The sequence below is a fragment of the Rana temporaria genome, chromosome 4 (assembly GCF_905171775.1).
Source record: "Rana temporaria chromosome 4, aRanTem1.1, whole genome shotgun sequence".
Classification (NCBI taxonomy): domain Eukaryota; kingdom Metazoa; phylum Chordata; class Amphibia; order Anura; family Ranidae; genus Rana; species Rana temporaria.
The window spans coordinates 353824241-353840380 of NC_053492.1; the positions used below are offsets into that span (position 1 = coordinate 353824241).

At 40.5% G+C, this 16140-nt stretch overlaps 1 protein-coding gene across 1 annotated transcript in view; it reads right to left on the reverse strand.

The window, feature by feature from the left end:
* Nucleotides 1–4328: 4328 nt before the first annotated feature.
* Nucleotides 4329–16140, reverse strand: part of FAM89A (family with sequence similarity 89 member A) — a 30646-nt gene continuing 18834 nt past the window's right edge. Inside the window, exon 3 of the mRNA XM_040350841.1 lies at nt 4329–8337. Coding sequence (XP_040206775.1) covers nt 8074–8337 — 264 coding nt within the window. The 3' untranslated portion in view covers nt 4329–8073. The remainder of the gene's footprint in view (nt 8338–16140) is intronic.

Genomic DNA, 16140 nt, shown 5'->3' on the forward strand with positions numbered 1-16140 from the left:
CGGGCCAGATGGCTTTACTTCTGCCTACCTACAAAAGTTCAGCACCATCTTAATCCCCAGACTTTGCCAATACTTTAATGGTCTTGGAACTGATTATGAAATGAGTAGAGAGGCTTTAACAGCAACGATTACAGTGATCAAAAAAGAGGGAAAGGACAATACGACTTGCTCGGGTTATCGACCGATTTCACTCCTGAATGCAGATACGAAACTGTATACAAAAATTTTAGCGGAAAGAATGAAGGGAGCGATGACAGCCATCGTCCACCCAGACCAGGTAGGTTTTATACCTGGGAGGGAGGGAAAAGACAATGGTGTGAGGGCGCTTCTTCTCCTGGAGCAGATCAAAGAAAGTGGGACCCCCGGTCTATTCCTGTCGGTTGATGCTGAGAAAGCTTTCGACAGGGTAGACTGGGGATTCCTGATACAAACCCTAGAATTCATAGGATTAGGTCCAGGGATGATAAGGAGAATCAAAACTCTATATTTCCATCCGTGTGCAAGGATCAAAATTAACGGATCCTTATCCGCTCCTTTTGAGATGAAAAATGGGACTAGGCAGGGATGCCCCCTATCTCCCATCCTCTTTGTCTTATCATTGGAACCCCTCCTGGCGATGGTCCGACAAAACCCAGAAATCTATGGGATAGAAGTAGGTGAAGACGAGCATAAACTGTCAGCCTTCGCAGATGATGTATTATTCTACATAAGCAGCCCAAGAGTCACTCTCCCGAAGTTAATAGATACCTTAAAACAATATGGCGAGGTCTCAAACTTTAAAATGAATATAACAAAAACGGAGATTTTGAATATTAATATCCACAAGGACGAAGAACTATACTTGCGGAAGAAATACAACTTCTCCTGGCAAAGAGAGATAAAATATTTGGGGATTAAAATGGCAAATAGTTTGAAAAAAATATATAGAATAAACTTTATCCCCCTTCTCGATGAAATCAAAAGAGAAATTAAAACTATATATAATAGACCAATATCGTGGTTTGGGAGGATAAATGTGGTAAAAATGGTACTTATCCCCAAAATTTTGTATAAATTCCAAATGGTCCCAATTTATTTGCCTCCGTCATATATTAAAATAATGAATTCCCTCCTAATGAAGTACATATGGAACAATAAAAAACACAGAGTCTCTGCCCAAATACTAAAACGAACCAAGAAAAAAGGCGGCCTGGCTGTACCTGACATTAGATTATACTATAACGCTTCGGTCCTCACACGTGTCATAGAATGGGCTAAAGAGTCACAGGATAAAAGGTGGATAAGTATTGAATGCACGTTAGCGAGAGCACAGTTAGGGAGATTAATCTGGAATCCTCCACACCGTAGAACCCTATACACGTCAACACACGCAATCACACACAATGCTTTAAGGATATGGGATCGATTACACAAACAATTAAAAACTAAATTCAACTCACCCCTTATGGATTTGAAAGAAAACGAATATTTTGCACCTGGGACTAAAGAGATAGGGGGTAAGTGGATCAAAAACAGAACACAGTTAAAAGACATAACACTAGAGGGCAAAATTATGACCCTCCACGAAATCAGGATTGAAATGGAGGCACTCAGCGAGTGGAGATACCTTCAGTTGGTGTCATTCGTTAAGTGCCTCCCACACCCATTGAGGTCACGAGAGGAGTACACTATATTGGAACAGTTGTGTAGTACCGAAAGCTCAAAAGGAAATATCTCCAAAGTATATAAATATTTGCAGAAAATAGACGAGTCGGATACGCTAAACTACATACAGAAATGGGAGAGAGACCTGGGAGTCCCAAGGGGGAAGACGACCATAGGGCGAATCCTTAACCTGACTCATACTTCGGCGGTTGATGTAAAAACCGCCGAGATGAATTTCAAGTGCCTGACAGGGTGGTACATCACCCCAGATAAAATGGCCAAATTTGGAGTAGGGGAGGCAGAGGAATGCTGGAGAGGTTGTGAGGCAAGAGGAACGATGGCCCACCTGTGGTGGGACTGCGTAAAAATCAAAGCATTCTGGGGAAAAGTTTTGGCTTTGATAAAAGAGATAACTAAAAAAGAACTGGAAAATAACCCTTGGATAGTCCTCTTTCATGGAGGAGAAACGCCAGTGAACGAATATAGGGGATCACTAATTCCGCATCTGTTGAACTCTGCAAAACGATTGATACCCCTAAAATGGAGAAACCCGGCAAGTCCGCAAATATGGGAGTGGATAGACTCTGTAGAGGGGACCTATAGGAGGGAGAAAGTAAAATACGGTGGCGAAAAGAACAAGGTAGGGAATAAGGACATCTGGGAAACATGGATTGATTTCAAAAAGTCCCGGAAATACGCAGAAAATATGAGAGAGGAATAAGAATGTAGCATTACAGTCAATAAAAATGCTAGGTGGAGTCGGGAGATGGTCTGGGAGGGGGGGGAAGGGTAGGGGGGGGGGGGGGGGAGGGAAGGGAGGAGGAGGGGGGGTTGCGCCACGTCACCACGTAATGATAGCATGTTGGACCCCGTTTACATGAGGAAAGCTCTAGCCTGTCTAAATTGCTAAAGGGCTAAAAGAAGCTATGTTTGGAAAAAAAAAAAAAATTTTTTGCAAATAGCTGAATAACAAATATGGAATCAAGCAAAAAAAAAAAAAAAAAAAAAAATAAATAAACTACCACAAATGATGCTATACCTGAAATAGAGACGGAATTATGAATAAAATCATGAGCAGGTCTCTTGCTGTGGTTATGTCTGACGTGAAAAAAAAAAAAAAAAAAAAAAAAAACAACCACTTTAACATGTTTGCCACAAGAAAGTGGGTCCTTTGGTCCTTATAGGCAAGCAAAAGCAAGACCACTAAAGGTTTTCATATGGATGACTGACCGGCTGTACTTTTGGAGATGCTAATAAATCTACAATTGAGCAGATAAGCAATGTGGAACTTTTTTTTATCTTGGACATTTATCTTTTGCACTGGGATTGTTCAAGGTCCAGGACCAGCGATTTGCAACTGCCAAGGTGGATAACAGATGGTGGTCTCTGTTGCATCAGCAGCCAGTTAAGTGTGTATATAGGTTCATTTTAAGCAGGGAGGATGAATGACTGCAACCACTGTCCATCATGCTAATAAACAAATCTCTATGCCTAATGCAATAATAAAATAGGAAGGAATGAGTACGTAAAAAAAAAAAGAAGGAGTTATAAAAAAATATATATTATTTTCAAGTAAATACTGCAATAAAACCGTGAATACTTACTGTGCACTTTACCTTTAATCATTTGTTGGCAATCCCTTCGATAACATCACAATTACTTCAGTGTGTTGGCAAAGATAAAACTAACTAAACTACAAACATTACCCAAAAAATAAGGTGACAAGGTTAGTGTTTACAGGAGAAGAGTGCAGGGGGTATAAGGGGTCAGTATGTCCAGGAGAGGAGTGAAGTGCAGCAGGTATGACGTGCAACATATGCAGGAGAGGAGTTAAAATGGTATGATGACATGTAGGAAAGGACTGCGTAAGGTATGATGAAGCCAATATGAGCAGGAGATGAGTGTGGGAAGTATCAGGCCAGTATGTGCAGGAGAGGAGAGTGGAAGATGCGATGAGGCCAGGATGTGCACAAGAAGAGCTAGGAAGGTATAATGAGGCTAGTATGTGCAGGAGAGGAGTGTGGAAGGTATAATGAGGCCAGTATGTGCAGGGGAGGAGCATGGAAAACATGTTGAGGCCAGTATGTGCAGGAGAGTAGAAAGGTAGGTATGATGAGGCCAGTATGTGCAGGAGAAGAATGAGTAAGGCATAATGAGGCCAGTATAAAGGAGAGGAGCGTGGAAGGTATGATAAAGCCAGTATGTGCAGGAGAGGAGAGAGTAAGGTATGATGAGGCCAGTATGTGCAGGAGAGGAGAGAGAAAGGTATAATGAGGCAAGTATGTGAAGGAGAGGAGCGTGGAAGGTATGATAAGGCCAGTATGTGCAGGAGAGGAGCGTGGAAGGTATGAAGGTATGGTATGGAAGGTATGTGGAAGGTATGATGAGCCCAGTATGTGCAGGAGAGGAGAGAGAAGGGTATAATGAGGCAAGTATGTGAAGGAGAGGAGCGTGGAAGGTATGTTGAGGCCAGTATGTGCAGAAGAGAGGAAGGTAAAATGAGGCCAATATGTGCAGGAGAGGAGAGGGGAAGTTGAGGAGGCTAGTAAGTGCAGGGGAGGAGTGTGGACGTTATGGCTTTTGCTGGCTGAATAAAAAATAACCATCTATAGTCAGCTTTAGGCAAAGGTCTACACATATTCTGAACAGTAGTAAACAATGGAACAAAAGGAAAGATTCCAAACTTGTGTACACATTTTTTTTATTAGAGAAAATGTATGACAGTTTATTCCTAAATAAATATACATGTAGTTAACATAATAAAACAATAAGTGTTTTGTCTTAGTTGATAGAAATGTTTAAGGTCCCAAAACATAAATATAAATGTTTGACTTGTAAAAGTCAGGCTCAATGTGATTTTTTTTTTTTTTGCATCTCTATGAATTTTAACAAATATTTTTTTCTACAACAAACTGATACGTGTGGATCTGTGGATATGTGAGGCTATGTGTATAACAAGTCAGAACCAGCACACAAACACAAAAAAGTGCATAAAAAAAAAAGAAAGGGAAAAAAAAAAAAAGCAAGCAGCATATGCATTAAAGTGTCAAACCATTGTATCAAATCATTAAATACTGATCAAAATAAAAATAGTCCGCATAACAAAGAAAAAGCAACAATGAGCCGCACACTAACAGTGCTCGAGCCTAATGGTGCTTATGTGAGGTACGTGTAAGGCAATAAAAATAAAGAGTGGCAAGTGACTTGTGCATGGAAAGGCTTGTGCACACACATCAGTATCACAATTTGGTTTTTATCTTTGCTTAAAGCATATCTAAACCAAAAAACTTTTTTTTTTTATATATTGCAGTTTAACAGTCCTTAGATGCAATGGCTACATCAGTTTCCAACACTTTTTTCCTTTATTTTCTCCTGACGATCCTGTCCTAGGGTGACCATGATTATTCACTCCGTTGTATTTACAGAGGAACAACATTGTCATCCTAGGCTGCTCTCCTGATGTGGACTACAAACTCCTACATTCTCCTTATCACCAGTACATAGGGAGGAAGGGTTGTGTTGCTCACAAAAAACAGCTTGGAAAGCAGAAAACATTGTTTGAAATTTCAGTATACAGAAAGGTACAAGGAGAGTGATTTTCTATCAGGATCAACAGGTGGTTTATTGTATTTGCAAAAATGTACCTAGCCTAGAAATAGAAAACGAATGAAACCATAATTTTGTTCTTGGGTTTAGATATACTTTACAGCCTGTTCACGTGCGGGCCAGCCACAGTGCAATTTCAGTCTGGTTCAGGTATGATTTCCAATCTCATACACTACAATTGGATTCACACCTGAACCACTGAAATAGCACTGGACCGGGGTTTGAAAGCGCACTGCAAACCAGCCGGGCACATGTGTGAACCAAGTCTTAAAAACGAGAAAGCTGCCACTTTTGACATTTCCTTCTGAAAATGATAGCCGTCTGGCTGTCATACTGGAATTTTTTTGTTTCAATCATTTGAATCAATGACCTGGAACCTTACTTTAACATGCACTTTCTGCACATGCTTTCCAGGTCAGTGACTTAAAAGTAAAGTCAATGGGTCAGATTAACAGCCAAGCCACTAAAAATTGCCAAAAGGAAGCTAGCAAAAGCAGCTTCATGATTTCTTATTACTTGTTCAATTTAAAATAGAACAGATGGAGGCTGATACCTATAAAAATATCACAGATTTCTCTGAAAGAATTGCCCTCTTATATGAAGGTGGTTGCCAAATATTGGGGAAGCAACTAACAGAAGAGCCCCTATAGCATATTTAGATCCAATATGGCTACTTTTCAGGAGAAAGGGGCATACGTTTAATAATCCGTTGCCACCGGTCTCTATGTGTAGAATATTTTTTATATATTTTCTGTGAATAAGCCATCCTCCCAGTCTGATTCATTGCAGAGACCTAAACTGAACTCCCATGATACAGTGGCACATCTCTGTTTAGCCACGGTGTGAGTTATTTTTTTTACACTGATGCAACAGAGAGGGACATATTTTGGAGGTTATCAAATATTGCCAATATCTATTTATATATAAACAGAACTCCTAGCTAAAAGGAAAACCGATAACAATCTTGCTCAATTTACACACTGCATTTTATGTTTAAAAAAAATATGTTCTTTTAAGGAAGGCTTCTTTATTTTACCATTATGAGCATTTCCTGAGTGAAGATGCATGATCACCAAACTAGAAAATAAGTAAAAAAGAGTTGACCATGTATGTAAAGCCGGCCATAGGTGGCTTGAAGTTTGGCCGATTCCTGAAATTTGAGCCATGGTGGCTCTGTTGGCACCACCAGGCATGACAAAAAGTAAATTTTAAAATGGACTTAGCTGTGTGGAAAATTGGCCAAACAGTGACTGTATCTAAATTGGATGCAGTCACTGTTTAGGTATTTAAGCAGCTGCAGGTGCTGCACCAGCCTAAATTTAATGGGAAACTTCTCTATCCATGTTTAGCTTAAATGAAGGAATCTATGAATTTTCCCTTGTTCAGCCTGTGTGATGAACGAGAGAATCCAAGTCTGTATTGTGTAGCCCAGTGGTCTCCAAACTGCGGCCTGGGGGGTGGATGTGGCCCTTTGCTTGCCTTTATCCGACCCTTCAGGCACTATTGCTCTCACTAATACAAGACACGGTTCTGCCAGCAGTAATGGAGGCACCATTTCTCCCATTGACACCAACAATGCGGCGCTATTCCTCCCAATGATACCAACGACAGGGCTCTATTCCTCCACCCAATATCAAATGTTATGTTTACTCCCACTGATGCCAGGAAAATTTCCACTCCCGGTGCCAACAGTCCGGCCCTCCCTAAAGTCTGAAGGACAAAAAAATGGCCCTTTTTTTTTTTTAAAGTTAGGAGATCCCTGGTCTAGCTTAACACTACTGGTATGGATTCTAATCCCTGTAGTTATATTCTGGTTTTACCACCCATTAAACCTCATGTGGATGCTATGGTAAAATGTAGGTTATTTTTTGAAAAGAAAAACATGTAAGAATTTCTAAATCTGTAGGGTTGTCCATTCCAGCTGGAATTTATCAGTAGTTTACTGAAGGTTACAATTTACTAACCAGCTATCTGCAGCTGAGGTTCAGTTTCTTACTGATGATGGGGGTGGTTCATAAATAGAGCTGAACTGGATGTAATTGCAGTCCCTGCTCCAGGTGCATAAGTACACTGTTATCCTTTACAAATGGTCTATCCAGTACCTATGTGCTTTACGCTTTTACATAGCTATTCGTTTAAGATATGCATTAATAAATTTTGTGTTTTACTTAGAGTCCTCTACTATTTGCTATAGGCAACTCATCCAAAATGAATTACATCTATGGTTACACTGTATATAATTAGCTATAATATAATGCTGTATTAGCAAATGGCTTTAAAAACACGTGTTAGGCGGAGACTAAGTATTAAAAATAACCACCTATTAGGTAATTGCACCTAGTTTTGAACGTCAGTACATAAAGAACCTGCACTGTTACGTAATAACAAGCCTAGATTTCACCGCAAGTGATATGTCTGAACATTCATTGGATGACCTTACCAATTTATTGTATGAAATTATTAAACTTGGTATATGTAAGAACTAAAGGTTTACACCATTGCTTAATAGACTAGTTAAGGCAGATGATGGAAGCCTGTATGATTAAATATTATTACTTTAAGTCTCCAATGTAACACATTATAAAAAGGTATTTGTCTAGTCTTTGCTCACAGTTAAGTGCTTTCGGATGTCAAAGGCACTTGAAAGTTTCTTTCAAGTTGCTTATAGCAACATTATTGCCCACAATGGTGAGCAGGAACAGAGCACTCTTTAAAAAGCATGCCTGAAAATGTTTATGTTATGGTTAATAAACCACTTTCCTATTACAAAAAATGGCTGAAAAACAAAAAAAAAATCAAGGTGGGAAATATCCAGCTCCTTCATTAAATGTTCTCAAGTATCCAATCCTCATTGGAAAGGGTAGGTACAGTCAAAACAAGGTTTCCTTCCGAGTCTTCTCTACCACCCTTATGAAGGGCACTGGCTTCTTGGTAGTACTCTTCTTCCTCATCAAAAAATCCATTTTCCATCGCATATGAACATTCTGCACTGGAATCAGCCTGACAAGCGCCTTTATATTCTTGAATGGATTCATAAAGGGAATATAGCTGGCACAGGAGAGACATGTCGAGTTGTCTTAGCCCAACCTAAAAGCACAAAGAACAGAAAAGCTCTTATAAAGTTGCAAGCATAGAGGATTATGACATAATCTTATGATCACATGAATAATGAAAGGAATGACCAGGCAAAAAATAAATTATTTACGCTTTTCCACCAAATAAACACTTAAATATTAATGTTCTGTGTGCCCGGACTAAAAGTTTAAAAGATTAAAAACGTTGTTTGTCCTGAAGGGCTAACACTGGTAGACAAAAGCTGAGAAATTCAGATTTCTACTTTCACAGCAAGTCTGTATCCTACAATACAGGAAAAACAACATTAATCCTTTTAACCACTTGAACTCCAGAAGGTTTTTCCCAATTTATGACCAGGCCATTTTTTAACTATTCAGCACTGCGCTACTTTAACTAGTGATTACACGGTCATGCAACACTGTACTCAAAATGTATGTAATTTTTTTTCACACAAATAGAGATTTCGTTTGGTGATATTTGATCACCACTGGGTTTTTTTTGTTTTAGATCGCAAACATTTTTTTTTTTAAGAAAAGACTGAACATTTTGAAAAAAAATTAAAAATTACTCCCCGTGTACAGAACTCTGTGCTGAATGTCAACACAGAGCCCTCAACTGTGAATGTACACAGCCGATCAGCACGTCCTACCCATGAGTCAACTCCCTGCGCTAGAGGAGGTCGGAGGGTGCCCATCCTACAACCAGAAGTAGGCAGCAACATATATGGGTACGTCGCTTTGCCTACAATAGCCACTCATCTGTAGTGCAATGCAGGTGGGCGGTTGCCAAGTGGTTAAACTGCTGCTTCAAATAGTCATTGATGCCAAAGGCTAGTAGGAGGGGCTCCTGATTATTCAGCACGGTTTGTTTGCACAGTGCCGATGTCAATGGGAGCCTGTTCTACAGGCTCCGGATCATCGATAGATCATGAGTTGTGTGTGACAGCTTGGTCACAGTTCTGGAGGCACCATTCTGCAGAACAAGACAGTGATGCATATATGTGATGGCTAAGCAATAAGACCCACTTGCCAACTTATAAACAATTTATTTAACTCTCTAAGGCGGGGGTCAGCAACCTGCAGATCAAGATCTACCAGTAGATTGTGGCCAGGTGACTGGTAGATCGCGCACTGGGCTTGCTGACCCACCATCTCAGAGCATCAAACAAATAGAGTGCATTGCAGAGGGACTACTTATAAAGTTGGAGCTATAGTAGGGAGCAAGATCCGCATAAGCTGATGCCTCCTCTGCAGTGCTGGCTCCGGTTCCATGCAAAGTGAAACCAACTGCACTCCATCTCTTATCCCGGCTAGCGGTCTCCAGAGTGGTGCCAGCAGCAGGAAAGAAGAGATCTTCAGGTCAGTGTGAAGCAATACACTGGACATAATAGCAGCATTGCGTTGCTTTCTCACCACCTGCTTTAACCCTTTGGACCCCCACAGAAGCATGTACTGTAGTTGAGGGGCACTTGTAGGAGTGGCCCCATTTACTTAAATGGGTCACGATTGGCAGGCGTTAGCACCCACCAAAAACAGGGGCCTTAATTCTTGCTGTTGCATGTGTATGCCTTGGACTGCTGCCTCGGGTAGGTATTGGGGGTGGTAAAACCATGACTCAACCGCAAGGTTTTTAACCAACCCCCCCCCCCACTTTACATGTGAACAAGCCCCAAGGCCATTCACAAGTGCAACAGGCACTGCTGCTCCTCCGAAAAGTGATCCGAGTGTATTTGACTGGGGGGGGGGGGGAGGGAAATCACACTGCGCTTTCTGAATAGCCTGGCTACGAGGGGAGGGGAGGAGGAGAGACAAACATCTGGCTTACTTCTCCTAGGCGAACTGAGCTGGAAGTGGGAGCGGATACCCGCTAACCCCTCCCCCCCAAACAAAAGGTGCCAAATGTGGCAGCGGAGGGGGCAGATAAGTGAAGCTTTCTCTTTTGGGTGGAGCTCCGCTTTAAGTTTACCTACCTCTGCTCTAAAGGTCTAGATGTCTCTATTTTTATATAATAGAGCACTAGTAACATTTTGGGAAAATTAACAGCCTAAATTAAAATTTTCTCTTAGAACAGGGGTGTCCAACCATTTGACCTTACTAAGCCACATTGGAAGAAGAGGAATTGTCTTGGGGCCAACATAAAATACACTAAGAATAAGGATAGCTGATGAGCAGAAAAGATTAAACGATCACCGATATAGATAATATTCCTTTCTGAGTAATAAAAAACGTAATTTTTTTTAATATTTTTCTATTATAAAAGTAAAAAGAGGGCAACATAAAACTAGTGCGATTTTGACATTGTTTTTTTGATAAACAAACACATCAATATCTGGTTTGATGGATGCAATAGCAATTCCGAATAAATTCTCAAGGTGCTCAGATATTTTGGTTCCAATTTTTACCTTTTTGCATTTAATCCTTGAAAGTAATTGCTCACAAATATAGGTGCAGCCGAAAACATCACATAAATAAGGCACGATTATAAAGAGTGAGATATTTTTTTTGGCAAGGTCAAACTTATAGAAGTCCAGGAAATAGACACATTCTTTGACTGCATATGTACGCCAAGTGTAACACATTTTTAAGTTTACGATTTTGTATTGAGCCACATTCATAGCTGTCTTGGGCCGAATGAGGCCCGTGGGTGCAGGTGAACACCTCTGTCCTAGACAGTCATCGCCTCGCTTTGTCATTGGTGTCAATCTGTGCCATGACCACTAGATAATCCTCAGCTCTACTCAATAATAGATCTATTATTCAATCCACAAAATGTAAAACCCATTTCATGTTGACAGATTACTCTACCCATCCAACAACAGAATCCCTTATCACATTAGGCCCTTTCTGTACTTTTTCTCCCATTTACAATCCAGCTGTTATTCTCCTGGTTGGTAGATATGTTGCTGAAGTGCTGCACTTGCATCTCAAATCCTCCAAATTAACATTTGGGTGGGCCAATTTAGGATTACCCTTCATGACGCATTTGCCCCTATCCTTTCTGCCAACTCTAACACAGCTACACACCGAGGTTCCACTGCCATATTCACTGGCTCAACCACTAGTTACCTAGCTGGCATAAAGACCACTTTCAGATTTAGTGTTTTAAAAAATTAAAAAACCTTTCATATTAACAAATGTTATCATTGCATTCAATAGAAGGAAATTTTACACGGTTTATTGGTATCTTTACTACTCCTCTGTAAACAATATAGCGAGGGATGGAAATAAAATAAAAAATAGGGACAATAGGAGGGCATATCCTAGTATTTATCCTTCTGAATAGGAAAACAATTAGGTCATGCAATCTACGGATATCCTCGAGTTTTGTAGAAAGCGCCTCACTTAACATTTACAATGCCTGTGTCCTAAATATATACAGGAACTATGGTGAGAAAATGTGCCACTTATCTCACTACAGACACATACAAAGGATGTCATTGTGTGTTTGCTTTTTCAGCACATTACCTATACGGAAAGCCTTACTGATTGTAATTATGTCTGCTGTGTAATGAAACATTATTACACATTAGAAATGTGAATAGCATACCATCTGTTACCATGAACAAACACAGCTATTTGGACTTTAAAAGTGAAAAGTAGGCAGCTTTAAAAAAATAAAAATAAATGTATGTATAGGATAATTTACATTCTTGTAGCATGTTAACACATGTGCATTATGTTACACAAAAAGGTGAATTTTGAATTGGCTGTCCAAAAATTTAGACAACCATTTTTTTTAATGCAATGCACGACACTGTACCAACTTATTGCAATGCATTTTCAAGTGCTGCAGACTGTAATTTTGTTTTGTACAGAGTGACAGAACATCTTTAAAGCCCACCCTGCCTATACTCACTTTTTCTGTCCTCTTTTGCCACTCTGTTACCCCATCTTGCACGTGGCAAAATCTTCCATGATGCAGAGCTCAGTCCTAGTATTATTGCCCAGAGCAATAATTTTTTTTTTTTAAAGCAGAGCCCCACCCAAAAGGGCATGTTCTGCTTGTTTGCACCCTCCACCCGCACACACATTTGCCACTTTTTTTGGGGGAAGGAAGGAGCGGGCACCTGGTTTTGACAGGTACCTGCCATCACTTCTTTCTCAGATCGTGGCAGTGATCTAAGCTGGAAGTTCAGCCCGCCTTCCTTCCCCTGCAGCCTTCTGGGACACATCACAGGTCCCAGAAGCCTATGGGACCTTTCACAAGGAGCAGCACGGCTCGCGCAAGCGCAGTAGGAAACTGGTTGTGAAGCCACAAAGCTTCACTTCCTGTTTGCCTTACGGCACTTGCATCCAAAGTCAATTGAAGAATGTTCTACCCTGCACTGGAACCGGGGTGGCTTGAAACTGGTTGCAAGACACAACACAAAAACCATTTCCGCTACTTTTGAATGATGGCTATATAGTCTAAAGCTGGATACACACTATACAACTTTTGTTGTTAGATTCCCTTTAGCTTTACCTACAACTATGTAGTGCAAGGGCCTGCCTGATTGCATACAAATTGAAAGTGTTTAGGTTTGACCCTACATTATATGGTTTTTGTAAATCTAAAAGGAAAAAAAAATCTGCAGAAAATTGTATAGTGCGTGTCTATCTTTACAGATAATTTGCAAAGTGACCCTTGTTTAAAATGCATCAGTACCATTGTCACAGGCTGAAAGCATAATTTACTGTATTTTCCTTGTGCAGTTTCATAGTCTCAAGATTTCAAGTCCACCTTTTCAAATAAAATGAGAGAGTTGGGTCTTAAGCGTTCGATCATGTATAAACAGACAAGTTGCTATGACAGAGATTGTGGTCTTAGAAAAAAACAGCCAGCTGCTTCTGCCACCTCCTCAACAAGCTAGGTCACCAGATGTCACGAAAACCAAAAATTATTCAGAGCACCAGGCCTGGCAGAAGAAAACCAGTCCTGAATTTCTGTGGTTTAAGTATATCTGGAAGAGGTTTCCCTTTTCTTTTTGAAAGACATTACATATTGAATTAGATTGATAAGCATTATGATAATTTCATGAAGTGCTATCTCTTTGCACAAAGACTTTACTGTGGGCTAAGGCCTCATTCACACTAAGCCGTTCGGGTCCGTCTGTCACGGACCTGAACGACCGCTCCATGCATCGCTACGGAGCGTCAGATGTCAGCGGAGACATGTCCGCCGACATCCGACCCGCTAAAAACAGACGTATGGGGGCCACATCCCCATCCGTCCATGTGGATCGTATCGGTTAAGATCTGAAGAAAACGGACATGCTGTCCGTTTTCATCAGATCGCTCCATAGGACACAGCGGTGCCCGACAAGCCCCTCCCCGCTCAGTGAGCAGAGAGGAGCTTGTCATCCGTCGGCTCAGCGGAGATCAGAGCCGACAGGAGCAGGCAGACTCTGTAGCGACGGAGTCCGCCAAGTGTGAATGAAGCCTAAGGGCTCTTTCACACGGAGCGGATCCGTATTGATCCGCTCCGTTAGCCCATTTGGCTCAGCGGGGATTCCTCCGTTAATCCGCTGAGCTGTCGGCGGACAGGGCGGTCCCCGCACACAGTGCAGAGACCGCCCCGTCTCTCCTCCGCTCTCCCCTATGGGGAATCGGATGAATACGGACCGTCTGTCCATATTCATCCGATCCGTCAGACTGAAGAAAAATAGGGTTTTCTTCCGTCTGAAAAAACGGATCCTGATGGAGGCGGGTGATTACGGACGTTAGCGGATACTCCATGCGCTAACGGCCGTGATCCCATAGGGAACCATTGTAAGTCCGTAAACGGACTTATAAAAAGCGGACCGTTTGTCCGCTGGTGTGAAAGGGCCCTAAGAGTCTGTTCTACAGCATCAGTTTCTTATGGTTGAACTTGATGGACTTGTGTCTTTTTTCAACCTAACTATGTAACTATCAGTAGTAGAAAATAACCCTTAAATTCATTCAAGCAAGCAGAGGAAGTATGGAAAAGATGATCAATAAGGTTTTTTGTTTTTTTTTTACTCATAGGTCCAACTCTTATCCAAGTCTCATTCTGCCTTTTTTTCCCCAAATAAAGATTTTAAAGAAAAATTTGGTAACTTGCATCAAACTGATCAATGAACAAGATATTTAACAATTAGGCAAACTACTGAAAGTAGAAATAAGCTTGAAACTCCTAGAGATAATTTTTAATTCCTTGACAGAATATTCTGACCTCCATTTGAAGCACATTAAGGCTGCCTTTACATTCCAACCAAAGCTGAGAACCTAATGAGGTGCCCCATAATTTCCTCTTACTACCATGATTTGAGTAGTTTATCCAGAACACTGTACATAACCAGAGTCTCCCATATGAACCCTGCTGAAACTGAATGTCAGAATTCTGCTAATTAGTAACAGTGGAGATTATAAACACAAGTGGTAAATCTTATGCAATTTTAAAAAGCACACTTTATACTGAAAATCTTTAATATCTTTCAATATAAGTAATTAACTTCTATTTTTGATTTCCCTTTCGACTGCCAAAAAGGCAGAGGCATGATGGGACTTGTAGTTCTGCAATAGCTGGAGGGCCACAGGTTGAGCACCCTTGGTCTAAACTCTGATCAGTAATAAAGTATTGTGATAAGGTCTTCTGACTTTTTTTTTTGCTGCATGCTTGTTCTAGGTTAGGTCTACTCTCATATTTCTCTTATTATAGGTGCAGATCAAACTTTTATTATATACTAAATAAATGAATATAAAAATTCATAATTTTAAGGAATTTTTATACTTTATATTCATGGGATCAGTCCCTTTTCTATTTAGGAGGTATATTCAGCATACTTTTATAATTTATTATAGTAAAGTTTCACTTGTATAATAGCCTGTAAAGCCCTTGTACAGTATATGAATGCCGAAGGAAAGCTGTAGGTGCATTCCTGGTATGCTCAAAATAGAAGGCTCAGAACACATGGCAAAGCATTGTTTTACTACGTAAACTGCCATTGTACCATAGGCATTGGGTATGGAACACTACTCTCTCATTGCTATTCTTGTGACAAATATATATATATATATATATATATATATATATATATATATATATATATATATATATATATATATATATATATATATATATATATATATATATATATATATATATATATATATATATATATATAATTATATATTTTTGTTTTCCAATCACGTTCTATTCTGGTCAAAGGTCATCGGGCAAAGAGAGGGTGAATCTTCACAACAGGGGGGTCACAGATAAATTGAAACCTGCCTTTTCGTTTCTGTGTTGTATTTTGGCAACATTAATCCAATTACATTTTTTTGCATCTGCGTTGTTCTATGATTTAATGGTCACATGCTAGTTTGTAAATTTCTCCCTCTAGACGTGTTCAGTATATAATGGAGCATGGTCACCATTGCTTCTGAACAACCACTAGCTTCCAGCCTGAGTAAGTGATACACTTGCAATGTGGGATAGGCAAAATTAGGCACCCAAGATATAGGGCCGGATTCACGTAGCTCGGCGCATCTTTATAACGGCGTAGCGCATCTCATATGCGCTACGCCGACGTAACTCAGTGAGGCAAGAACTGTATTCACAAAGCACTCGCTCCCAACGTTGCGCCGGCGTAACATAAATTGGCCGGCGTAATTCAAAGTAGGAAGGTAGTGGGCGTGATGCATTTAAATTAACCGTGACCCCATGCAAACGAAGGGCCGAACGAACGGCACATGCGCCGTCCCTTGGATGCTTCCCAGTGCGCATGCTCAGAATCACGTCGGATGAACGCCTAAGATACGTCGAATCACTGAACGTAACCTACACCCAGTCCTATTCACGTAGTACTACGTAAAA